Source organism: Telmatherina bonti (genome assembly GCF_933228915.1).
Source record: "Telmatherina bonti genome assembly, chromosome: 3".
Lineage (NCBI taxonomy): Eukaryota > Metazoa > Chordata > Actinopteri > Atheriniformes > Telmatherinidae > Telmatherina > Telmatherina bonti.
In genome coordinates, this window is record NC_136621.1 from 15,234,054 (window position 1) to 15,255,078 (window position 21,025).

Genomic DNA, 21,025 nt, shown 5'->3' on the forward strand with positions numbered 1-21,025 from the left:
TTTTTTTTTTTTTTTTACAACCTTCCGGTATGGAATAGTCGGATAGAGGAGCTTCAAAATGGTGCCAGCTGTACAAGCAGCAACAATGAAGTGCAACACCAGTCTTTTTGCTTCATCTCTGTCTAAGAGGCTGCTGTAGTGTTTTTGGATTAAAGTGTCTCGTAATCCGAAGGCTGACTGGACTCGAGAGTAACAGACTAATTGCTGCAGGCAACCCATCCATCCATTTATTTCCCATGCCTGCCTCCTCCTCTGTTCAGCCTCCCTGCGAGGCTGCAGCCTTTCTAGTCATGGCTCAAACTAAATGGCAAGGAAACCCAGGACAGGTCGCCAGTCGCTGTAGGGCCATCTCACAGACAAACACAGTTCAGTTTACACCTTGGGCATTTCCAGCCTAGTAAGCATTGATTTTCAGCTTCTCTAGCTGTCTAGACATCTACTGTAGGTCAAAGCTGGCCTTGATTTGGTTAGAGGGGAAATTAATGCTTATATGTTAAAAAAATAAATAAATAAATAAATAACACAGCTATAGCAGTTTATTTCATATACTGCATCCACAGCAGCAGTGTACTTTAATGGCAGCTGTTCTGGGCTGACAGCTTTGAGCTATGGGGTTCCACAAGGGAGTTCTTTGGGTCCTCTCTTATTCTCAATATTTATTAATGATTTACCTTTAGATTTAAATGATGCCACAGTTACAACGTATGCTGATGACTCAACAATTTATTTTTTAACAAGGATTTTAAATGCAGACTAAGAGTTCATAGAGAATCGGCTGAGTAGAAACAAATTAATGTTGAATAAAGAAAAAGCTAAATGTATTGTTTCGGGTTCAAAAAATGTGTTGAGGGAAGACCTAAGCCATGCTTTGCTATGGATGAGGTTGACAGGATGGGTAGAGGTATGGCTTTGAATAAATATTTCAGTAAAATTAAATCTACTCATCAAATTACATTAGTGATACAAGCACTTGTTTTGTCGTACTTAGACTATTGTTTCGTAACCTCGGTAGTTTGCAGGTCGCTCAGAGCAAAGTGGTAAGATTAATTCTACACCATCCTTATCAGTCCAGTGTTGGTGTAATAAATCGCCATCTGTCATGGTTAAGCGTAGGAAGTAGGATGCAATGTTCACTGATATGTTCAATTAAAAAAGTAGTTATGACTAAAACACCAGGAATATTGCATAGAAGATATCGTTTTACTCAGACTTACATAATGGCTTCACAAGGCAGATGTCAGCAGGTCGTTTCTTCTTGCCTTTATGTAGAACTTATCTAAAACAGAAGACAGTAAATTATTAGGCAACGGTGGCACAAAACACATTACCAGATTTTTTTATTTTAGAAAACAAAATGGTCAGCTTTTCTAAGAGGCTACATTTATTTATTTATTTTTTTATTTTTTTGTCTTGTCCAGCATTTAAGCAAACAGACTGATGTTCTTGCTAAATTTATTTGTGTGGGTTTGGCGAAAATAATACCTTGGTGATCTTTTTGTAACATTTATGTTCAGAACGATGAGATTGGATCATTTCTGAGCATAGAAAGTGGAATGTAAATATAATGCTATTATATTCGCTGTAATGATTGAACTTTGAGCAAATATTTTTGTTTTTAGTGAATGTGTTGCTGTTGGGAGCTTGTATGTTTGTGTATTTTAAGCTAATGATGTAATAAGTTGTGGAGAGCCCAGGAAGAGTAGCGGCTGTGAAATGACAACAGCTAATGGGGATCTGATTGATAAAGAAAATAAAATAAAATAAAACAAAATAAACATACCTAAACTTTAAGGTGGATGTTGGAGGTTAATGAACTCTGTAATGTGAAGCTCCGCAGTTATGTAGTTGTCATACGGTGGCGACCAGGAAGAAGTTTACTATAATGGATCTGCACAGGAGTTTTGATGCTGCAGAGACTGAATTGTAGAAGCAACTAACACACCACAGCCTTACATGGTGGCGTTCATAAGCCCCAGAAAAGACGTTGACAACAAAATGAACACCTCAGTGAACGTGTGGCGGACGTTGACTTGAGCTAACATTTGCTAACATAGCTCACATCTTTACCGCTCCTCTTCAGCATGGAGGATTTAACTACAGAGAAGACTGGATGCAGTCCAAGAGTTTTCTAGCTAAGCAACGTGAATTGGTTTATGAATTGGCATAGATACAGTTACAATATATTTGATGCAATTACATTATAACAAACCGGACCGTATTAGACTCGAATTGGCTTGTAATTAATTTATTTTGATATGTAATAAATTGGTGCTTCATAAAAAAAGAAAAAAAAACAAACAAACCGCTTAATTGAATTGCACTGAATATTTTGCCATAATATATTAAATCTTAGTGAAACAAAAATACATCTGGCCATTTTGTACTGGACCACTGAGAGGACATAAAACCAAACCTAGGTGGTGTGGCTGTTAAGTTATATAACACTCTGACCAGAAATGTCAGAGAGGGAGAGTTAAGAAAAGAGACGTGATAAAAAGAAGACAGAATTGGCAGTTCTTGTCGCTGCCAGGCTGTATCTCAGGCCTCCATCGGTGCCACCCCCCCACCCACCCACACACACACACACACACACACATGCTGATGGAGGTGTGCAGGATAGAAAAGCTTGGAGGGAACTACTATTCCGGTTTCACACTTTTCTGTGGGCTTCCTCAGGAAACTAATGAAATATCCAGGTGCACGTTGCTTTAAGGTAAAATGAGTCTGGGATACTGTCACTCTCGTTACTGATCTGTGAAGTCCCTTCACTTTGATTGCACACACCCAGGCATGCAGGCTGAAACTTTCCAGGACTGTGGAAGCAACGTTGCCAGCCTGTTTCCTCCCTCTTGTGGGCAGAAATATCTCCCAGTTATTGCATTTTCAAATTGCTTTTCTAAGCTCACCAGGTTCATAATTATGAAGCTTTAGTCTCTCTTGTGTGTGTTTCTACATCTTTAATCTCCTCAGCAACAATATCTCTGAGTGGATCCAGTTTTTCTTCATTACAGTTAAACACTGACACCTAATTGTCTTATAATGTTGTTTCATGGCACATATGGATTTTCTTTTTTTCTCAAAGAATTATTTTTATGTAGTTATTTCTTACATTCCCTACAACTTTTACACTTTTCTGCTGGATTTAACATTCAGTTGACCATTTGCATCATTTTCTCATTATTTCTTCTTTGTCAGCCATTAAAGAATGAAGTTACTGAAGTCATTTTCCTGCAAGTTGCACTTTGACCTCTCTCTGGCTTTCTTCGTGCTCGTCACTACGCTGCAGGGATTCAGTGGTTTTCCAGATGGCATGTGCCATCCCTCCAGACGTAATGAGATGTAATGAGTCACATTTACTGATGTAACTTTTTCACAGCTTTCTCTGAATGTCAGAGGTCTTTACTCCACCTATAAGGCCACCTGGGTCTTGATTCTCGTTCCATTTGCTGTTAACAGCTGTGTGGTGGATTTACACAATGTGTTAAAGACTTCAGTTTTCCATTTAATTCTAAGAGTTTGCCTTTTGCGCCCCACCTGTTTATGTTCTCACAACTGTATAGATTCCAAATATTAACCTCATTAAAAAAAAACAACAACAACAACAACAAAAACGTACAGCATTACATTACCTCACATTACAACGTACAGCAAATGACTGAGATACACAAAAAAATTACTAGGGCTGTGAAGCTCGACGATATGCTTTTGTCCCGATTCGATTCCATTTGATTCAGATTTTTTGGGTGATTTCATTTGCAATTCTCACGATTCTTCAATATTGCTGATTTCTGTGGATTAAAAACACAATAAAAAAAGAACCAAACTTTTTTCTTTCACATGATTTTTCTTGATTTTGATTAGGAAAATGCAACACAGTAGCCAGACCACCATTCTGCTGCTTTAATGCCCAAGAAGAGAAGTAAAAAGATTAATAAAAAAAAAAAAAAAAATGACAACAATTTTATCATGGAATATTTTTAATTTATTTGAATAAACAATCACATTTGCGTAAAAAAAAAAAAAAAAAAAAAAAAAAAAAAAATTGTGAAACAAAAAATCCCGATATTCGATTTTTCAATAATTACCAACTCTTCAATACAGGTTAGCTGACTCTCAAGTGGTGTTTTCTGACTTTGTTCAGCTCTTTTCTGGTCACTCCAACTTTGTTTGGACGGTTTAAGGGACCTGCGTCTAAAGTAGAACTACCTTTGTCTTGCAGCAGAATGTGTTTCTGGAGCAAAAACTCTGCAACAGTTGTGGTGAAAATGTCTGCAGCTCATTCAGGCGTCGCTGCCTCTGACCCCTCAGTGCTGCATGGTACGCTGCGAGACTTTTTTCTAGAGCACCAGTCAGCGAGTGCTCAAAGCCCTCCAGCTTGATTTCACCGCAGGGTTATCGGCTCCGAAACCTTTTTCTTCCTCTCTGTGTGACTCCTGTTCAGAGTACAGGTAAGTGAGTTACTCCTACTTGACGTTGTAAACCACCTGATGATGCTTTCATCTTCAGGTCCCTGAAAAATATTGATGAGGCTTTTTTTATTTTCTTTCTTTTCAACGCATCATCTCAAGCAGAACCAGATATGCAACCTTGATGTTCCATGGAACATCATTTCAACTGACTTTGTTAATCCCAGTATGCTTTAGGGTGACGCCCTCTTTTTGTACAAGCTGGAGAAACTCAGATGATTTGCTTGGAGTTTTTCTGTCTTTGAAGTGATTGGCTTTTTTCTCTTCATCTCCCCTGAGCATGGTCAACAGCGCTGCACACCAACGTTGAATTGTTCTGCTTTACTGGCAGCCATCTGGCAAAACCTCACAAACATTCCCTAATGCAATTTCTGTCTGCCTTTTATTCCAGTCATTTGATGTTCACACACTGCAGTGCACCGCTCTCAGAAAAGGAAAAAAAAAAAAAAAAAAGAAAGGTTTTATTTTACAAATAGCAACAAATGCAAACGTTCATTCTGTGACAGAACAGACACGGCGGACGTTTCTGACCTGGTGTGCTTTGGAAAGCTGATTTAAGTCAGAACACCAAATAACAGGTGGTAAAACCTTTACTTAGGTTCTGTTATTCCAAATGATGCTCTCTGCAGTGTGCCAAGCCTGTGTTTTTTTGGTTTTTTTTTTTTTAGGCCACAGTCTTGCTGGGAATCTTGCACTCCAGAGTCTGATGTAACATCAGACCTGCCTTAATCTCATTTACTGATAAAATATGGAGCTGACATCTTTCACCGTGAGCACCAAACAGCCATTAATTCTGCAGGAAACTCTGAACTAGTCTTTTCAACAGAAATAGAAACTTTTTCCTCTTTGCAAGAAAAAAAAAAAAAAAAACCTCTCTGGTGCTACACAGCATCTTCAGACTGAAATTATGTAGAATACTTAAGTGTTTGCTGTCTAGAAAATACCCTTACAACTGTGCCTCATTATTTTCTGGTTGTTTACTATCATCCTGTGTTGGAATGATTGAATTTATCTGGATTCTAATGACTTGGTTAGTGGGATACTAGATGGGAACTGACCACATGACATTCTCTTTATAAAACTAGATTGGAATTTCTTGGACTGAAGTCAAATAATTTGGAATAGATTAAAATTACTAGATTATCCTGGGAACCTTAACTGAAGATTGAAGTGGTGTGGAAAAGTGATGGATGGTTGAACTGGATTATACTTAGCTTGGATTCATTTTCATTTGAGCAGTCAATTAGAGTACATTTGAATCTCAAATGAATGGTACTGTGGATTGAATTGGGTTAAAAGAAACTGGACTAAAGTCTACTGAACTAAATTTGATTGATTTGACTGGATTATAAATAGACTGAATAGATTTTTATTAATTTGGCTTTGAATTATGAATAGATAACAATGAACTGGAAAGGGTGTGTGTGTTTGTGTGTGTGTGTGTGTGTGTGTGTGTGTGTGTGTGTAGGGTGGGGGGGGGGGGGGGGGGGGGGTTATCTGGTTAAATTAATCTTAGTTTTCATTGGCTTCAAATCTGACATCTGTTTTAAGAGATTGTCATATTATCCAGATAAGAAGCCCGCTTCCATCGTGCTGTGATGCTCAACAGCACAGAAATATACTTTAATTATATAGATTGACTAATCTATTACCAAAATTCATTTGTTTTTGTTATGGATCTTTACCAAACAAGTGTTTGTTTGTTTTTTTTGTTTTTTTTTGTTTGTTTGTTTTTGGTTCATTTGTTTTTTGTTAATAATCTAGTCTGTTATATTACAAATTAAAGTGCCAAATTCTTGTTAAACAAACATGCCTTTAGACATCTTTAACTAGTAAAAATACAAATAATTGTGTAAAATAAACCTCTAACAAAAAAATTCCTGGATCCAAAAGATGATCCAGATCAGCACCAAAACTAAATCAGTTCTTCATTTTCACATGTCCAACGAATCCTGAAGATTTAATTAAATTCAGTCCATAAAGCTTTGAGTCATCTTGAACCCTGACAGACAGACAGATGAAAGATAACCTCCTTGGTGGAGATAAAGATAAAAGTCCAACCCAAACCAAAATAAAACTTATAGTCAAACACAAAAGAACATTTGTTGTGCAGTATAGCTCAACCTGCAACCAGTTAAAGGAACAAAGAGAAAGAAGCTGCGATGGCAGTTATGGCCACACAGCATGTCTACTACACTACATTTTAAAATGTCTTTCTGAGAGTGTGCGCATTAAGATGAGCTCCTCCATGGCTGCCATTAGGGGTCAGAACATGGCGGTGAACTCTAAACTCTTCACTGTCCTCTACTGCATGTGTTATCTACCAGCCTTGCCAAAGTAAAGGAAGCGCGGGAGTATGTAGGCGTTGACGTCTGACATGGACATAATTATTTGCATGCATAAAGGGAACACAACCGAGGCTTTAGCGTCAGTGGTTTTAAATGGCATAGAGTGCATTTATAGAACTGTAGGAAAAAGCCCCCAACAAGCCCTCACCGGCTGATGATCCATTTGCTCCAATCCTCAAACACAACCAGAAGGATGCAAGATGCAGAAGGGTTGCACTGATAAATGAATGTTTTTTATTGATAACTTAAGCTCTTCGGCACTGTTTTTATGCAATTATTGAATGCCCTTGTGTACTTGTGAAGAGCTTTTAGAGGTCAGTCATATTTTGGGTCCAAAACATACAAAAAACAAAATAAAATTTCAGAACTATTGCTAATATTTATTTGTTTTCTTTTATATGTAGATTACTTTTTGATATACATTATAATGCAAATAAAGCAGTTATTCTCACTATGTTTTGGCCATGAAGGATCCTTAACAAATGCACAAAGTTTCTAAATTTGTGACTCAAGCTGTGTGCGCACAAATTCAGACACGTTCACATGCAATCTATTCCGCTGATCTGTAAAGTCATGCATATGTATAGTTCTTTTTTAATAAATCTCCGTTTTAGTGAATCTGTATGCATGTGCTTGGACCAGATTTCTATTCTTACTTCTTTAGCCATGAATGGATGTGGACACTCTGCTAATTTGTCATTTGCATATCAAGACATAGTTTCCAGTACAGTTCAAAAAAGAAATGCAGCATTACTGAATATAAAACACGAGACACTCATTAGTGAAGGAATTTAATATATATTTTAGTTCAAGTTTTTAGGCCTGTCGACAAGAACAGAACTTATTGCAGTGAATGGAAAAAGTGACAGACATTGGTGACATTATATAACATAAACTCTGCATCAGAAAGCAGTCGTCCCAAGTCGGTATTAAGTTGAGTCCTCAAAAGTACTTTTTAGAAAAGTTTCCTCTCACCAAAATTCCTGCAGTTCATTAGAAGCAAGTATCCCAAAATCCACAGTGATGGCAACACATCTGGTTTCCCATTAGACAAAACGGATGAATTGCTTCTCTCTTCACTGGCCAGCCATTGCTGCCTGACTCAAACTTGCTGTTGACTATAGGCTTCTGAGTCTACAAGCTATTTAAACTATTTATGGTTTCTGCAGTTTGGTCTGGCAAAGCACCACCCTCCTCCCAGAAATATGGCGTTTTGCCTGTGGAATTTTGCTTCTAAGATGGTGAAAGACTTTCTTTCTACTATTTCCTTATGCTTTTCTCACAGATGAGGACAAGTAAATGTAAATAGAATGATCTCTTTGAACCAAAGGGAATGAGAGGAACAGAACGGTCAGCCTGATGCTGGCCCAAACAAAAGGAAAGCTGGCAGGTGAAGGCAGTGTGGCATCTGCACTACTGTCCCGTCTGCGCCGCTCGCACAACCCCGACAAGTACAGCCACGTGTGACTCCTGGACCCTGAGGGTCATGGAGTTCAACAGATTTGCATTTTACATCCTTTAACACAGAGTTTCTGCTACCTCTCTGTGCCGATCCAAACATCACAATACTGTATCAAGCTGTGGCTGAGTGCCAGAACTATTCATCAACTATTTGATCATTCACCGAATTCCTTGAAAGCTTAGAGTGTCAAAAGATTTTTCCTTTTATTCATCTAGTTTTTTTTTTTTTTTTTTCTTTTTTTTTTGCCATATATGTTTGGAGATGCACAACAAAACCTTTGTTTCTTCCACCATAAAGAATTATTATTATAATTATTAAAATAATTATTATCATTATTCTTGTAGTGTGCCACTTTTTCCATTGGCACAAACAAAAATGTGAAGTTGAGACCTCCATCTGCGTTGCAAACTGACAAAAAAAAACCGTCTTCCAGGCTTCAACCCAGTAGACACTGGCTGTACAGGGTGTTAGTGAGAGCAAACGCTGCATCCCACCCGGTCTTGTTGCTATGCAGACGGCGGTGGGTGGTTTAGCCAACATGATGCTACGGTAGTGTGAATGCAACAGACTGAAACAAACAAGTTGTGTCTCACTGCTATGTCTGTTTTTACATATGTAGGTCATTCACTGTAAATATGTAAGTAATTAATACAAAAACCCTCATGGAATGGCTTTGGTTCATCTGCACGAGATCCCAAAGCAAGGGGGGGGCTACAGGACTCACGGACATCTCATCAATATAAACTTTTTCTAAATTAGTCAGAGAATGAAACATGCAAACACATTTGCACTGAGTCACTGTTAGCATTTTTCAACTGTGTGCTCTGTGTCGTGTACATAGCATTATTATGTTGTTTATTGCATGACTGACCATTTTTATTGAATCAAAATTTATTTATGTTGTGACTATTTATGTATTTTGTCATGTTTCATCTCACGCTGACCTCTCATGGAACTACAGATTAAAATGACCCTGGAGAGCTAAATTTGACATATGTACATCGTGACTCTCATGTCAAATAATATTCAGGGTCCCATGTTTTGATTAATTAATTAAATAAATAAAATAAATTTTAAAAAAAAGAATCTAACACAAAATCTCTTCAGCATCTTTTGTTTCTTAGCATTATAAATGCTTGCTATTGTATTTTTAGTAAAATAAGAAACTACGGTTGTAAATAATGCCTTTCATCGCCGACTTCTTAAATACAGCTGAGGTCAAACGGAACTTGCCTCCAGCTGAAGACATGATGTTATTACAGGAACAAGGTCAGATTGGATTTGACTGGACAAACATCCAGAAGCTGTAAGCAAGACTTTATATATATATATATATATATATATATATATATATATATATATATATATATATATATATATATATATATATATATATATATAAATGATGCTGACAGCATTTGTGGCATGCATCATGTAACTGCATACTGACTGTTTTTCTTTTTGCAGACAAGTTTATGTCTGTGGTTCTGCTAATATTATAATACTATGTGGAATACTTGGAGGCCATTAGCAGGAGTGTGTGTCACCACCCACCTGCTCGTGTACATGCAGGGGAATAAACAAATCAGGGGCTAGAGCAATCAAAACATTGTTCCATGCCACTGAAGTGGTCACAACCTCCACTGGGTCCCTTTAACAAACCAAAACAACCCCCTGTGTGTCTAAATTAAAGTGTTCCTTCCTTTTATTTCTCCGTTTCTAGAAACTAGTGTCTTTAATATGTAATTTTATGAAAAATTATAAAAAGAAAAAATTGCAGAGATTATAAAAAAAAAACAACAAAGTTTATTAAGTATGAACTGAATGTTGTGACTGTGTTGCTTTTAGGAAAGGAGAATGTCTGCAACTGGTGAGGTCTAAAAAGAAGAGTTTGTGCATTTGGCCGACCAGCCAGGTTCCTGGAAAATGTATTCTGCAGGTGGCATTGTTTTAACACTGCAGCCTCACATCACAAAGGTTGCTGGTTTGAACCTCACATGGGGGCAGTTCTCTCCATCTGTGTGTGGGTCCTCTCTGGATATACCGGCCTCCTCCTACCATGTGTTTGGTTATTTGATGACTTCGCACATGCAAGTTGCTTTGGCTAAAAGCGTCTGCCAAACTGACTGAGTAATAGAAGCTGCAAAAATGTATTTTAATGCTTCAAAACTGTTAATTTTGCTGTGATAAGTGTTAGCATGTATAATCTACCAACCTCAACCCTCAAAAGGAAGATCTGTGATGGAGAGGTGCCGTAAACTTCTAAACAGAAACTATCTATGAACATCCAAATTCAAAAGATGAGAGAGTTGTTTGGAGAACTATCAAAATGGATCTGGGAAAATAGTTTTGTTTGCTTTTGTTTCTTCTTTTTTTTGTTTTATTTTTACATGAACAATTTGCTAATGCGACTGCACGGTTGCATAGTGGTTAGCACTGTGGCCTCAATGCAAGAAGGTCTCTGGTTTGTCTCTTGGCTGGGCTGAGGTTTGGACTGTGGCCTTTCTGTGTGGAGTTTGCATGTTCTCCGCGTGTATGTGTTGGTTCTCTCCAGGTACCCGGCTTTGTCCCACCGTCCAAAGACATGCATGTAAGGTAAAGGGGTACTCTAAATTGCCCCAGGAACTGAGTGTAAGCGTGAGTGGTTGTTTGTCTCTGTGTGGCCCTGCGGTGGACTGGCAAGCTGTCCAGGGTGTACCCTGCCTTTTGCCCAGAGACTGCTGAGATAGGCTCCAGCTTCCCCGCAACCCTTCATTGGATTAAGCGGTTAGGAAAATGAATGAATGAATTTGCGAATGCACAAAGTGTCAGTAGTACATTTTCAGTTCTCTATAACATTTTAAATATGTTGAAACTGTGACGCAGAATAATGCAGAAAACTCCAGTTTTCTAAAGTGTGACTGACAATAAATGAAAATGAAAAAAATTCAAATTCAAATGAATTCAAGCTAATTCTGGACCTTCCTGCAGCCACTGCAGTGTTGACATCTGTCTTTGTTTCTTCTTCAACAACTTTAACAATTCATGATGGACAAAATGATAAAAAGAAAAAAGTTTTTTTTTTTCCTCTCTCTTTATCTTTTTCACTTTTCCTATGAGGTGTTTTCTCTTCTTTCTCTTTCCGTCTTTCTTCTGTCCTCTCCGGTCCAGTCCAGCAGTTCAAACTCTACAATGCAAACAATAAAATAAAATCAAACAATAAAACAAAATAAATTTAGAAATAAGATAAAAGTTCAGAAAGTCAAGGGGATCATTATATCTATAAATCTTCCCATGGCAAAGTAAATGTGCTCAGCAGAACACAGCATCCAGATGATCGTTCTGCTTGCCTCAATGCTGGACAAGACTATAAAGAAAAAAAAAAAAGTAAAATTTCCAGAAATAAAATAGTTTTTCTACCAATCATTTGCTCTTTGGTTTTAAGTACTACAAGTAGACAACTGGTGGTGTCACACATTCTTTCCGAAGAGGACGTCTGCAGACTAATGCAGTAAAAGTCATGTGACAGCTGTACCACACCTTAAGGTGTGCTTGCAGGGAAAATGGCACAAAACAACAGAAACTCTTCATTACCGTCAAAAATACCACATGACCCTGTATTGTGGGGAGCTCCAAATCCGGCCCTCGAGAGCTGGTGGCCTGCAGGTATTGGATGTGTTCCTGCAGCAACACACCTGATGCAAATTAATGGGTAATTAACAAACTTTTGCAGAACTTGACAACAAGCTGTGGAGATCAGTTTTGTTTGAATCATGTGTGTGTCATGTAGTAGTTTAATAAGTGCAGGACATTGGCCCTTAAGGGCCGGACAGGGAGATCAGGGGGGTACTGAATTAGGTGGGTATGGAAAATGAAGGGATGGACTGTTTTACGTGTTGTGAAAACAAGTCTGTCTGTATTCCAAGGTTGCAGAAGCTTTACCCACAGCATGTCTTTGGAACATATTGCAGGACTGGAATGTAAAATCAATGAATATTGACGAAGAATATATATTTTTTAAATCAAATAAAAATTATAATGTATTTGCATTTTCCAGCTATAATAACTCATTTTCTGATTTGGGCTTGCACAAGTGGCAGAAATCATTTCAATCCAGGTCACTTTATTTAAATTAGTGGTCTTAGACATGTTTGTTGTGAAATATTGAGGATAAACTCCCAATTTTGCCAAATAAGAGAAGTCCTGACCAACACTCCTCCATTTAGTCATCTGTTATCTACTAATCAGTGTTTGGATGGCAGTGCTGATTCCCTGCAAAGTCCGTTTAGGATGTTGAATAGTCCAGCTGAGGCTAAGTGTGTTCCGAGCTCGTACACCGAATTAAGACTGGAGCGCTTCTCTTCTCACCTCCACCATAAAATGATGTGGAAATGATGCCGCCTGTCTGTGGCTCATTATTGTTCTTTGTAATCGCAGCAGCGCCTCTTTCGCTCTGCGGCGTTCTGGAATGGCTGTGAATGAGCTACACCTCGTTGCAATCTCACTAAAGCCTATTCCTTCTGAAGGAGCACAAACAGCGGGGTTTAACTAAAAAAGCTTTCCACATGACAACGCGAGGGAGACTAAAAATCCAAATGGGAGTTCTGCCACTACTGTGGGCGGGTGCTTCTGTCTCCGCTGAGAGAAATCCTGGGCATGGCTCCCATGGAAAAGAAAAGATTTGAAAAAAATAGAAAAAAAAAGCGAGATGAAGCCAGCTCAGGCCAGTAGATGCTGTAATGTGCTACTTGCAGGCAGATTTGGTAGTTACTAGTAATGATGGATTCATATGGTGTTTCAAGGGACCAAGCTGGCTAACAGGCTCATTCCCACTGCTAAATTATTGAAGCGCAGGGGTTCCTTAACATCCACATGTTTTTGCACTGGTCGTATTTTATTTTATAGTATTTATCAGAGAATATTAATTATTTACAGATCCGAGTCCCCAGACATTTTTGAAAGGCCCGTTTTTTGTCAGCAGATACAGATGATTGGTTAACTCTTACTTGTTCATATTATAGAGATTTCACTGTTGCAGCATTTTCTGTATAAACAACCAGCAGCTTTTATCCAACTTGGTGCATTGCTGTTTGTGTGATGACGCATTCTTTTTCATCACTGCAAAGCATACGTGTCTTACATACATACATACCTATATATCTATCTATCTATCTATCTATCTATCTATCTTTATATATATATATATATAAAACATGTATGCTTTGCAGTGATGGAAAAGAATGCATCAGTGAGCACAGTTGTGCACATTTATATTCAGACCCTCATTAAAGAAAAGGCTGAATTTACAACAGTCACTCAAATAAGGAACAATAACTAAAAATGTGCAAAAATATAATTTGGTGATATAATACACAGTTTTTTTTTTAATTTTTTTATTTAATTGAGTTGACGAAAGAAAAAAAAACAAAAAACAAACAAACAAATTGGTCCTGGACAAATTAGAGCACTTTTATGTTGTGGGACAAAATACCTGTCCCTGTCAAAATACCTGTTGCTGTTCCTGGACTGGAGTGGAAACATTAAAGGATTGTTTAATAAAATATTAGTTTATTAGTGATGCAATATGTGATAAATGATCCTATTTGTTTGCTTTTAAAAAAATGTATTTCTATTGAACCAAAATTAGAAAATAATGTTATGATTTTTAACATTTTTATTTATTATTACTTATTATTAGCTTATTTTACAGGTAGCCTTGTTTTTTATTTCTTTAATGAAAGGGTATGAATAAATATGACCACAACTGTATATATATATATATATATATATATATATATATATATATATATATATATATATATATATATATATATATATATATATATATATATATATATATATATATATAGATAGATATATATATAAATATATATATATATATATATATATATATATATATATATATATATATATAAATATATATATATATATATATATATATATATATATATATATACAGTTTCTCAGTAAATCTCTGGACAGTTTGTTTACCTGTTAGATCTTCAACAAACTTTTTAAATTATCTATATTATCTATAAAGTTTTGTTTTTGCTTTTGTTTTGTTTTTCATGCATCTCACCAGTTAATTTTTTTGTTTTTGTTTTTTTTTTTTTTTTTACAGATCTACTGATTATGGCTCCACATATGACAGAATGAATGACAAAGTCGGATCCAAGACTGTCCTCAGTTACTTGTACGTCTGTCCCTCAAACAAGAAGAAGGTGAGATATTGCTTTTATTTTATGCAAGGATGATTCTAAATCACATTTTATTCATCTTTGCACATGGCTTTTATGAAAAACAAGTTCTGATTTAGAATCTTTGCTAAAGTAATGAGGTTAAATCTGTGCAAATGCACGTCCAATTGAATTCATCACCGACAAAAAACGACAGAAAAAAATAGAGTAGGGGGTTGTCATAGCAGCCTGCTGCTCTCTGCATCTATGTTTTCAGCAAGGTTTTTCATCTTCTAAACATTACTTAATTTTTCAAATTTCAAATTACCCAACTCTAAAGTTCTGCTCCTACTGGACTCAAACAAGCCGGTTTAAATTAGATGAATTTCATATTCAAGAAATAACTTCAGAAATCATTTATTTCTGTAAAAGTCCATTCCCCCATTGTCATTTTTCTATTCATTGTTTTAGCGAATAAGATCCAATCCAATCTAATCCAGATATATTTATGTCCTGGTGGCCCAACTGTGCTGGTGGTGTAATGGTATGTCACCACAGCCTACCTTACTATGTCTGTTCCTTTAAAACCACACTGTAGCATCTTCTACTAGATACTTTCAGCAGGATAAGAATTCATGTCACAAAGCATAAACCATCTCTAACTGATGAACAAAAAGTACTGTGGGTAAACAACCAAACGAACACTCAGACTAAAGGTTGAACTGGCTGGGAGAAATAACTTGCGGTCAGAAGGCAGTAAAAGTTATTTTCTTGTTTGGTATTTGTCACTGCAAACAAAAGAAAAGCATGACGTTTACAGTCAGATAGTCATAGTAGTCTCAGAGTAGTTACGTAGTAGTTACATAGTAGTTATGTAGTAGTTACGTTGTCACACAGGAAAGGACGTAAGAACAAACATTTAGGAATAGCATCATAGCCATCCAAATCATATTACCTCATGCATCATACACACAGCATTTATGCCATTTGAAATTCATTGTGAGGTCCCTGACAAAAAATAAAAAAAAATAAAATAAAAAAAAAATCATGCATGAACCATATTTTTCATTTACTTCCAGTGTGTTTTATCAGGTATTTTTCCAAAGTTTTAACTGGACTGAAGGAGTAAAAACCACGTTGTTAGAACAACTCAAGTAATTTATTTTTACTTAGTATGAGAAATCCTTGTTGATTAAACTTCAACATGAAGTTTATCAACAAAATAACTTGAGGAAACTTAACTTGAGGAAACTGCAAATAACTTTGCAGAATTTAGTTAGTCCTCAGATTCATTTCTAGGAAGAAGCTGAAGTCGAATTTTCACTATTTCAGGCGGCTAAAAAAGGAAAGACAAGAAAAACACGAGTACTGCCAGCTTCCAACCATCTGCCAATGTTCATTTTCCCAGAATTCATTTCTCTTTTTTCGATTATTTTATGAATTTAGCTCATTTGTTTGCATTCATTTTTCACCATCTGCCTCAGTTTTCAGCTGATTAAATAATAAAAAAAAGAAAACCAAGGGATCATTAAATGGAGGTTTAGTTCATTTTTACGTTACATTTGTGGTGTAGGCAGTTGTTGTTTTATTGCATGTATTCAAGATCCTGCACTTTTCATTATCCTGAAACCCAGCCTGTAGTATCTGGCAGTAAATCAGATTTCCTCTAATGTGTTGAGCTCTGCTGAGCGAGTAAAAATTTGATTGACAAATGGAAATTTGCCAAGAGGTCAGAGGAGAAAGAGCCTCAGTTACAGCAGAGTTAAGGCTCCATATGCTGACAAAACTGCCCTCGGGGTACTTCTGAATCATGCTCCGAGTAATATTCATGTATATGCAGTACTTTGCAAGAGTTTTGATCCAGTTCTCATTTCTATATGACTGCATTGTAATCTTTTAGTAGTTTTAAGAAATAGTTCTCCAGGATTTCTGAAGACTTAAAGTTTTTCTTTGGATACTTTCTGCTTGTACACTTTTGGTCCAGAGTTTGTACATGACTGTTTTCAAAGGAATTTGTTTTGTTTAAGCCTCTTGACACTGACATATGAATCATTCAAATATATTCAAAGAAGGCCCCGTCATGGAATGAACCAGTGCTATACAGACACATAGCTGACAACTTATGAGAAACCATTTCAAATTGAGACTTTAGGATCTTAATAACCAGCTTGTCACAAAGACAAATGATCTCTTTAATATTATTTCTCTAGTTGCATCTTGGATGTCTTTCCAGTCATGCTGACCACTCCACAGTCATTTTGGCAAAAACTTTTATCCAAAGCAATTTACGCGTGAGAAGTGGTCAATTAACCATTAAAGTTTCTCTGCTAGGGGAATAGCTATTGTCCCCCAGAGGCTCAAACCAATACGTTTCTTACTGCGAGGCTGCAGTGCTAATGACTACACCACTGTCTTTTTGCGCACAGCGATTCATGCTACATATCACAATCACCCATTCACACACACATTCATACCCCTTGAAAATAACAGTCGCCTGTTATAAAATTGAATCTGTGGCACCAGCAGACTAACAAGAAATAAAGCATGGTTCATACATATGATGAGGCAGCGTTCAGCATTGTGGAGGCCTTCCAGTTCATCAGCAAGGCCAAGCCAAGGTGCTGACCTTGAATATGTTCGCATGGTGCCAGAGTTAATAGGATCCCAAGAATGTTAAGCACAGCCATGTCAGGGCGAAGGATAGATCATAGCTAGCACTGATTACTCCTCATGACTAATTCCTCCAGCATTTCTATGCAAAGAAGATTTAATTCTACATCAAGGTTATGGTAGGAATGAAGCCCCATAGGTTTTTTTCTGCTACTGGTGTGACATGCGTTTCTTGTTTTCTTTTGTTGGTTTTTTTTTTTTCATTGTTTTGGTTTTAAATATATAGACTGAAAAATTCCTACCATATTCTACCATCCTGCAGGTTTTTGTGTTTCTCTGGTACAACTCACCTGATTCAAATGAACAGGTTCTCCAACAATGTGTTGTCATCTTCTCCATCTGCATGGCTATCTTCTCATGGCTATTTCCAGGAGGACAAGGCATCTTGTCACAAAGCTCAAATCATCCCCAACTGGTTTGTTGAACATGACAATGAGTTCACTGTACTCCAACAGCCTCCACAGTCACCAGATGTCAATCCAACAGAGCACCTTTGAGATGTATTGGGATAGGAGACTCTCATTATGGATGTGCTGTAGACCAGGATCCCCAATCCTGGTCCTCAAGGACCGGTGTCCTGCAGGTTTTCCAAGTGTCCCCACTGCACCACACATGATTCAAATCAATATGTATTTAGCAGACAAGTGCAGAGCTTGTCTGTGTCTGAGTCAGGTGTGCTTCAGCAGAGACACTTGGAAAACCAGCAGGAAACCGATACTCGAGGACCAGGGTTGGGGATCCCTGAAGTAGACAAATCTGCGCTAACTGTGCGATGCTGTCATGTGAATTTAGAGCAAAAACTCTGAGGAATGTTTCCAACACCTTGCTGAATGCATGAAACCAAAAATTAAGGCAGTGACGAAGGAAAATAAATAGGTCCAATTGGATACAAGGTGGAGCTAACGAACAGGGTAGTGAGAGCATTTGCGAAAAAGCTATTTTTATTGTGTTTGTTGCAGTGTTAGTGAGACTTCCCAGACAAGAACTTGTAGCAGTCTAAAGTTGTTGGCCTCTGACTCTGCCCATTGGCGCACCACTCCTCTGCACTTTATCTCAGGCCTAATTATTTCGATTTACCATCCCCTAGATGGATGAAAGTTTGCCCTAACGCTGGCAACATCTCTCTGTTGCCTCCTTGCTCTTATATAGCTTTATATTTTGCATTCTGTGCCCTATAAAAAGAGCCATCTGGTTGTGCCATCATCATTCAGTGAAAGATATAATCGTCTGCTGCTCTGTGAGCGATTCCTGTACCCCAACGATAGAGGAATCTTGATATGACGGCTGCTGCAATTCCAGGAGCATATGTAAAAGGTTTTCCCCTACATTGTCCAAGAAATAAGTGGAAGCTGTGACCTTTTTCAACGTCACATTATAGATCTGAAAGATAGTACTGACATTTAGTATAAGGCCTCTGAAGATGACACGTCCCATATATCCTTTTGGTTGTATTTTGATGTCTTCTACCAAGCTCCCCTCGCGCTCGCTGTCTGATCAAACGGCTGCTAGGTTCATTTAAAAATATGACAGTGAGGATGCCACAGAGGAAGCACATCGGTGAAAACCTGATGGCTAAATGTGGGTGGTTAAGCCTTGATCCGTGCTTAATGAACATACTGCGGCGACAACTCAGTTTTTAAACCGCCTGTCAAAGACAGACTGAGCTCAATTGATCTGGGGTGATTCATTTGCTGCAGGGTGCCTCTTTCCATCCGTCTCTGATCCATACCTCCACTTACCTCATGATCTGACAACTACCCACTTCTATCTCTGTGCTGCAGCTCATGCACAGCTCAACATCAGGCTGATAAAACACAAAGGTTATCCTTCCAACCTTTATCGATTGAGCATTGTTACCCTCTTCACTAGACTCCTTGCTTGTGAAGGCTGAGTAGATGCTGTGAAGGAAATCTTAAATCAGACACCGATGATGCTATTGGTTACTGTTATTTGGAAAATGATTAATTATTGTTTTATCAGCCAGGTGAGAAATTGACTCAGGTCTTTATATTGACTTCAAAATCTGGAGTCGATTACTAATTGCAGAGGCGGCAGACATATCCAAACCTTAATGCATAAGCTGGCAAATGATGTGGATGCTTTCACACTTACATGGCGGTAAATGAGTAATGCAAATGGGAAAAGACTTTTCTTGGCTTTGTTCCGAGAGATAAAGGAACACATTTTCAGTTTCTCTCAAGTTTGAGAAAAGATTAGATGGATGCATTGTCGTTAAAGGATGTAGTTAAGAAAAGAAATGTGACGTTCATTGCTCAATTCAAGGCTTTATCTGAGAGCAACTGCAAAATTTAATATGAAATTGGAACAAAATGTACACTTTCTCTGCTTAAAGATGTTTCTGTGTTTAGCAGAAAGCCCTGACAGATATAAAATGTAAAACAGCTTTTGTCTTTCACAGAAACAAGAATCTGATCACTGCTTAAAATCTCAGAATTACACCAGACAACCCGTAAAGATGCTTACTGATATCAGGAGTCTTTGGCTTTGCACAGTGACAGGTAATGAATGGAAAGATCTGCGATGCCGGGCCAATGAGAAAGTCAGATTGAGAAAGTGCTGCCTGTTTATTGGTGCTTAATGAAAAACAATTTATCTAAATCACCACCAGGGAGAGTTCCTGGTTAAAGCTCTGGATGGAGGGCTAGTGTTTCTGTCAGTGACAAATGTGCTGCTGTTTTTCCAATTCCGATAGAATTGACGAGAGAAAACAGCCATTTGAGCTGTGATCGCAGTCGCTACTCTCCATTCCACCGTGCAGTCATGGGATAGATATGGTTATTGCAGTTTGATGCACATAAAAGACCTCATCCTCAAAGACCAACACATGAAGTTTCATCCATCCATATTAATAATGGCTAAAAAAGAACAAGTAGCACCAAACCTATGAAGATTCAGTAGCTCTACTTCTTTCCAAATAATGTAAGAGCATTAAGAGTCATTGTTTTTCCTTTCCTGCCCACGTTCGTTTTAAAACCTCATTTCCAGCTCTAAAAGGAAACTCTTTCCATTGATCACCAGACAGGAATTGGCACACCAGTTAGAAACTAAAAACCAGAACCAACCTAAACTCCAAGCATACAAAATAAGTCTAAAGCACAAAAAATTGTTGTTTCAGATCATATTTCAATCTCATTTCACTACAATGATCTTTTTGAGTGCTTATAGCTGTTTTTTTAATAACAATATTAAAATCCAATCTTTCACTACACGTTTGACACAGCCATGAAAGATGTGTGAGTTTGAAGCCTGTGCCATGCCATGTTTGTGGATAACTTTCCATGGTGTACATTTTCTGCTTAAATGACTCAAACAGCATGATGGCAGAGACATGATTTCATTAGCTGTTGGGAGAGACAGAAACTGGTAAATGATTCTGAACATTATATGGCTTGATCATAGGTCATGGTTTGAACTTGGAGGAATCTGTCACAAAAGTCTTCCGCTTATAATTAGAAGGCTTTGACTTTGGTTACAAAACAAAGAGGAAAAAGTGTGAGAAAATAACAAAATTCTCTAATTTATCATCTCAGTAAACAGATTTTCTTCAACATGGCACATTATTATTGTAAATAAAAGATATTGTACTGCATCACGTTGCATAGGTTGTCATTATTTGGGTACTGATGTGCTTAGGCGGCTCCAACTTTTCATTATCACAGACAGTTTCAGAAAGAAAAGCCAAAAAAACAAAACCAAAATGCCAAGATGTAAAACAGAATTCTTCAGAAACTCAAGCAATATTTCATTTGTCTTGTGAAGAAGTTGCCATTTATTATGATTCTAGGATAAGTATTAATCAGCTGAAAAGTGGATTGTACAGTATAATAATACACATATCAATGTAATGTGTTGTCCAGGAACAATGGAAATCCATTTTGAGTT

At 37.4% G+C, this 21,025-nt stretch overlaps 1 protein-coding gene across 1 annotated transcript in view; it reads left to right on the forward strand.

Moving 5' to 3' along the window:
• Positions 1-21,025, forward strand: part of sorcs3a (sortilin related VPS10 domain containing receptor 3a) — a gene marked incomplete at its 3' end in the record, with an annotated part of 284,577 nt that overhangs the window by 134,825 nt on the left and 128,727 nt on the right. The window contains exon 3 of the mRNA XM_079238262.1: positions 14,398-14,497. Within this exon, the coding sequence (XP_079094388.1) occupies positions 14,398-14,497 (100 nt within the window). The remainder of the gene's footprint in view (positions 1-14,397; positions 14,498-21,025) is intronic.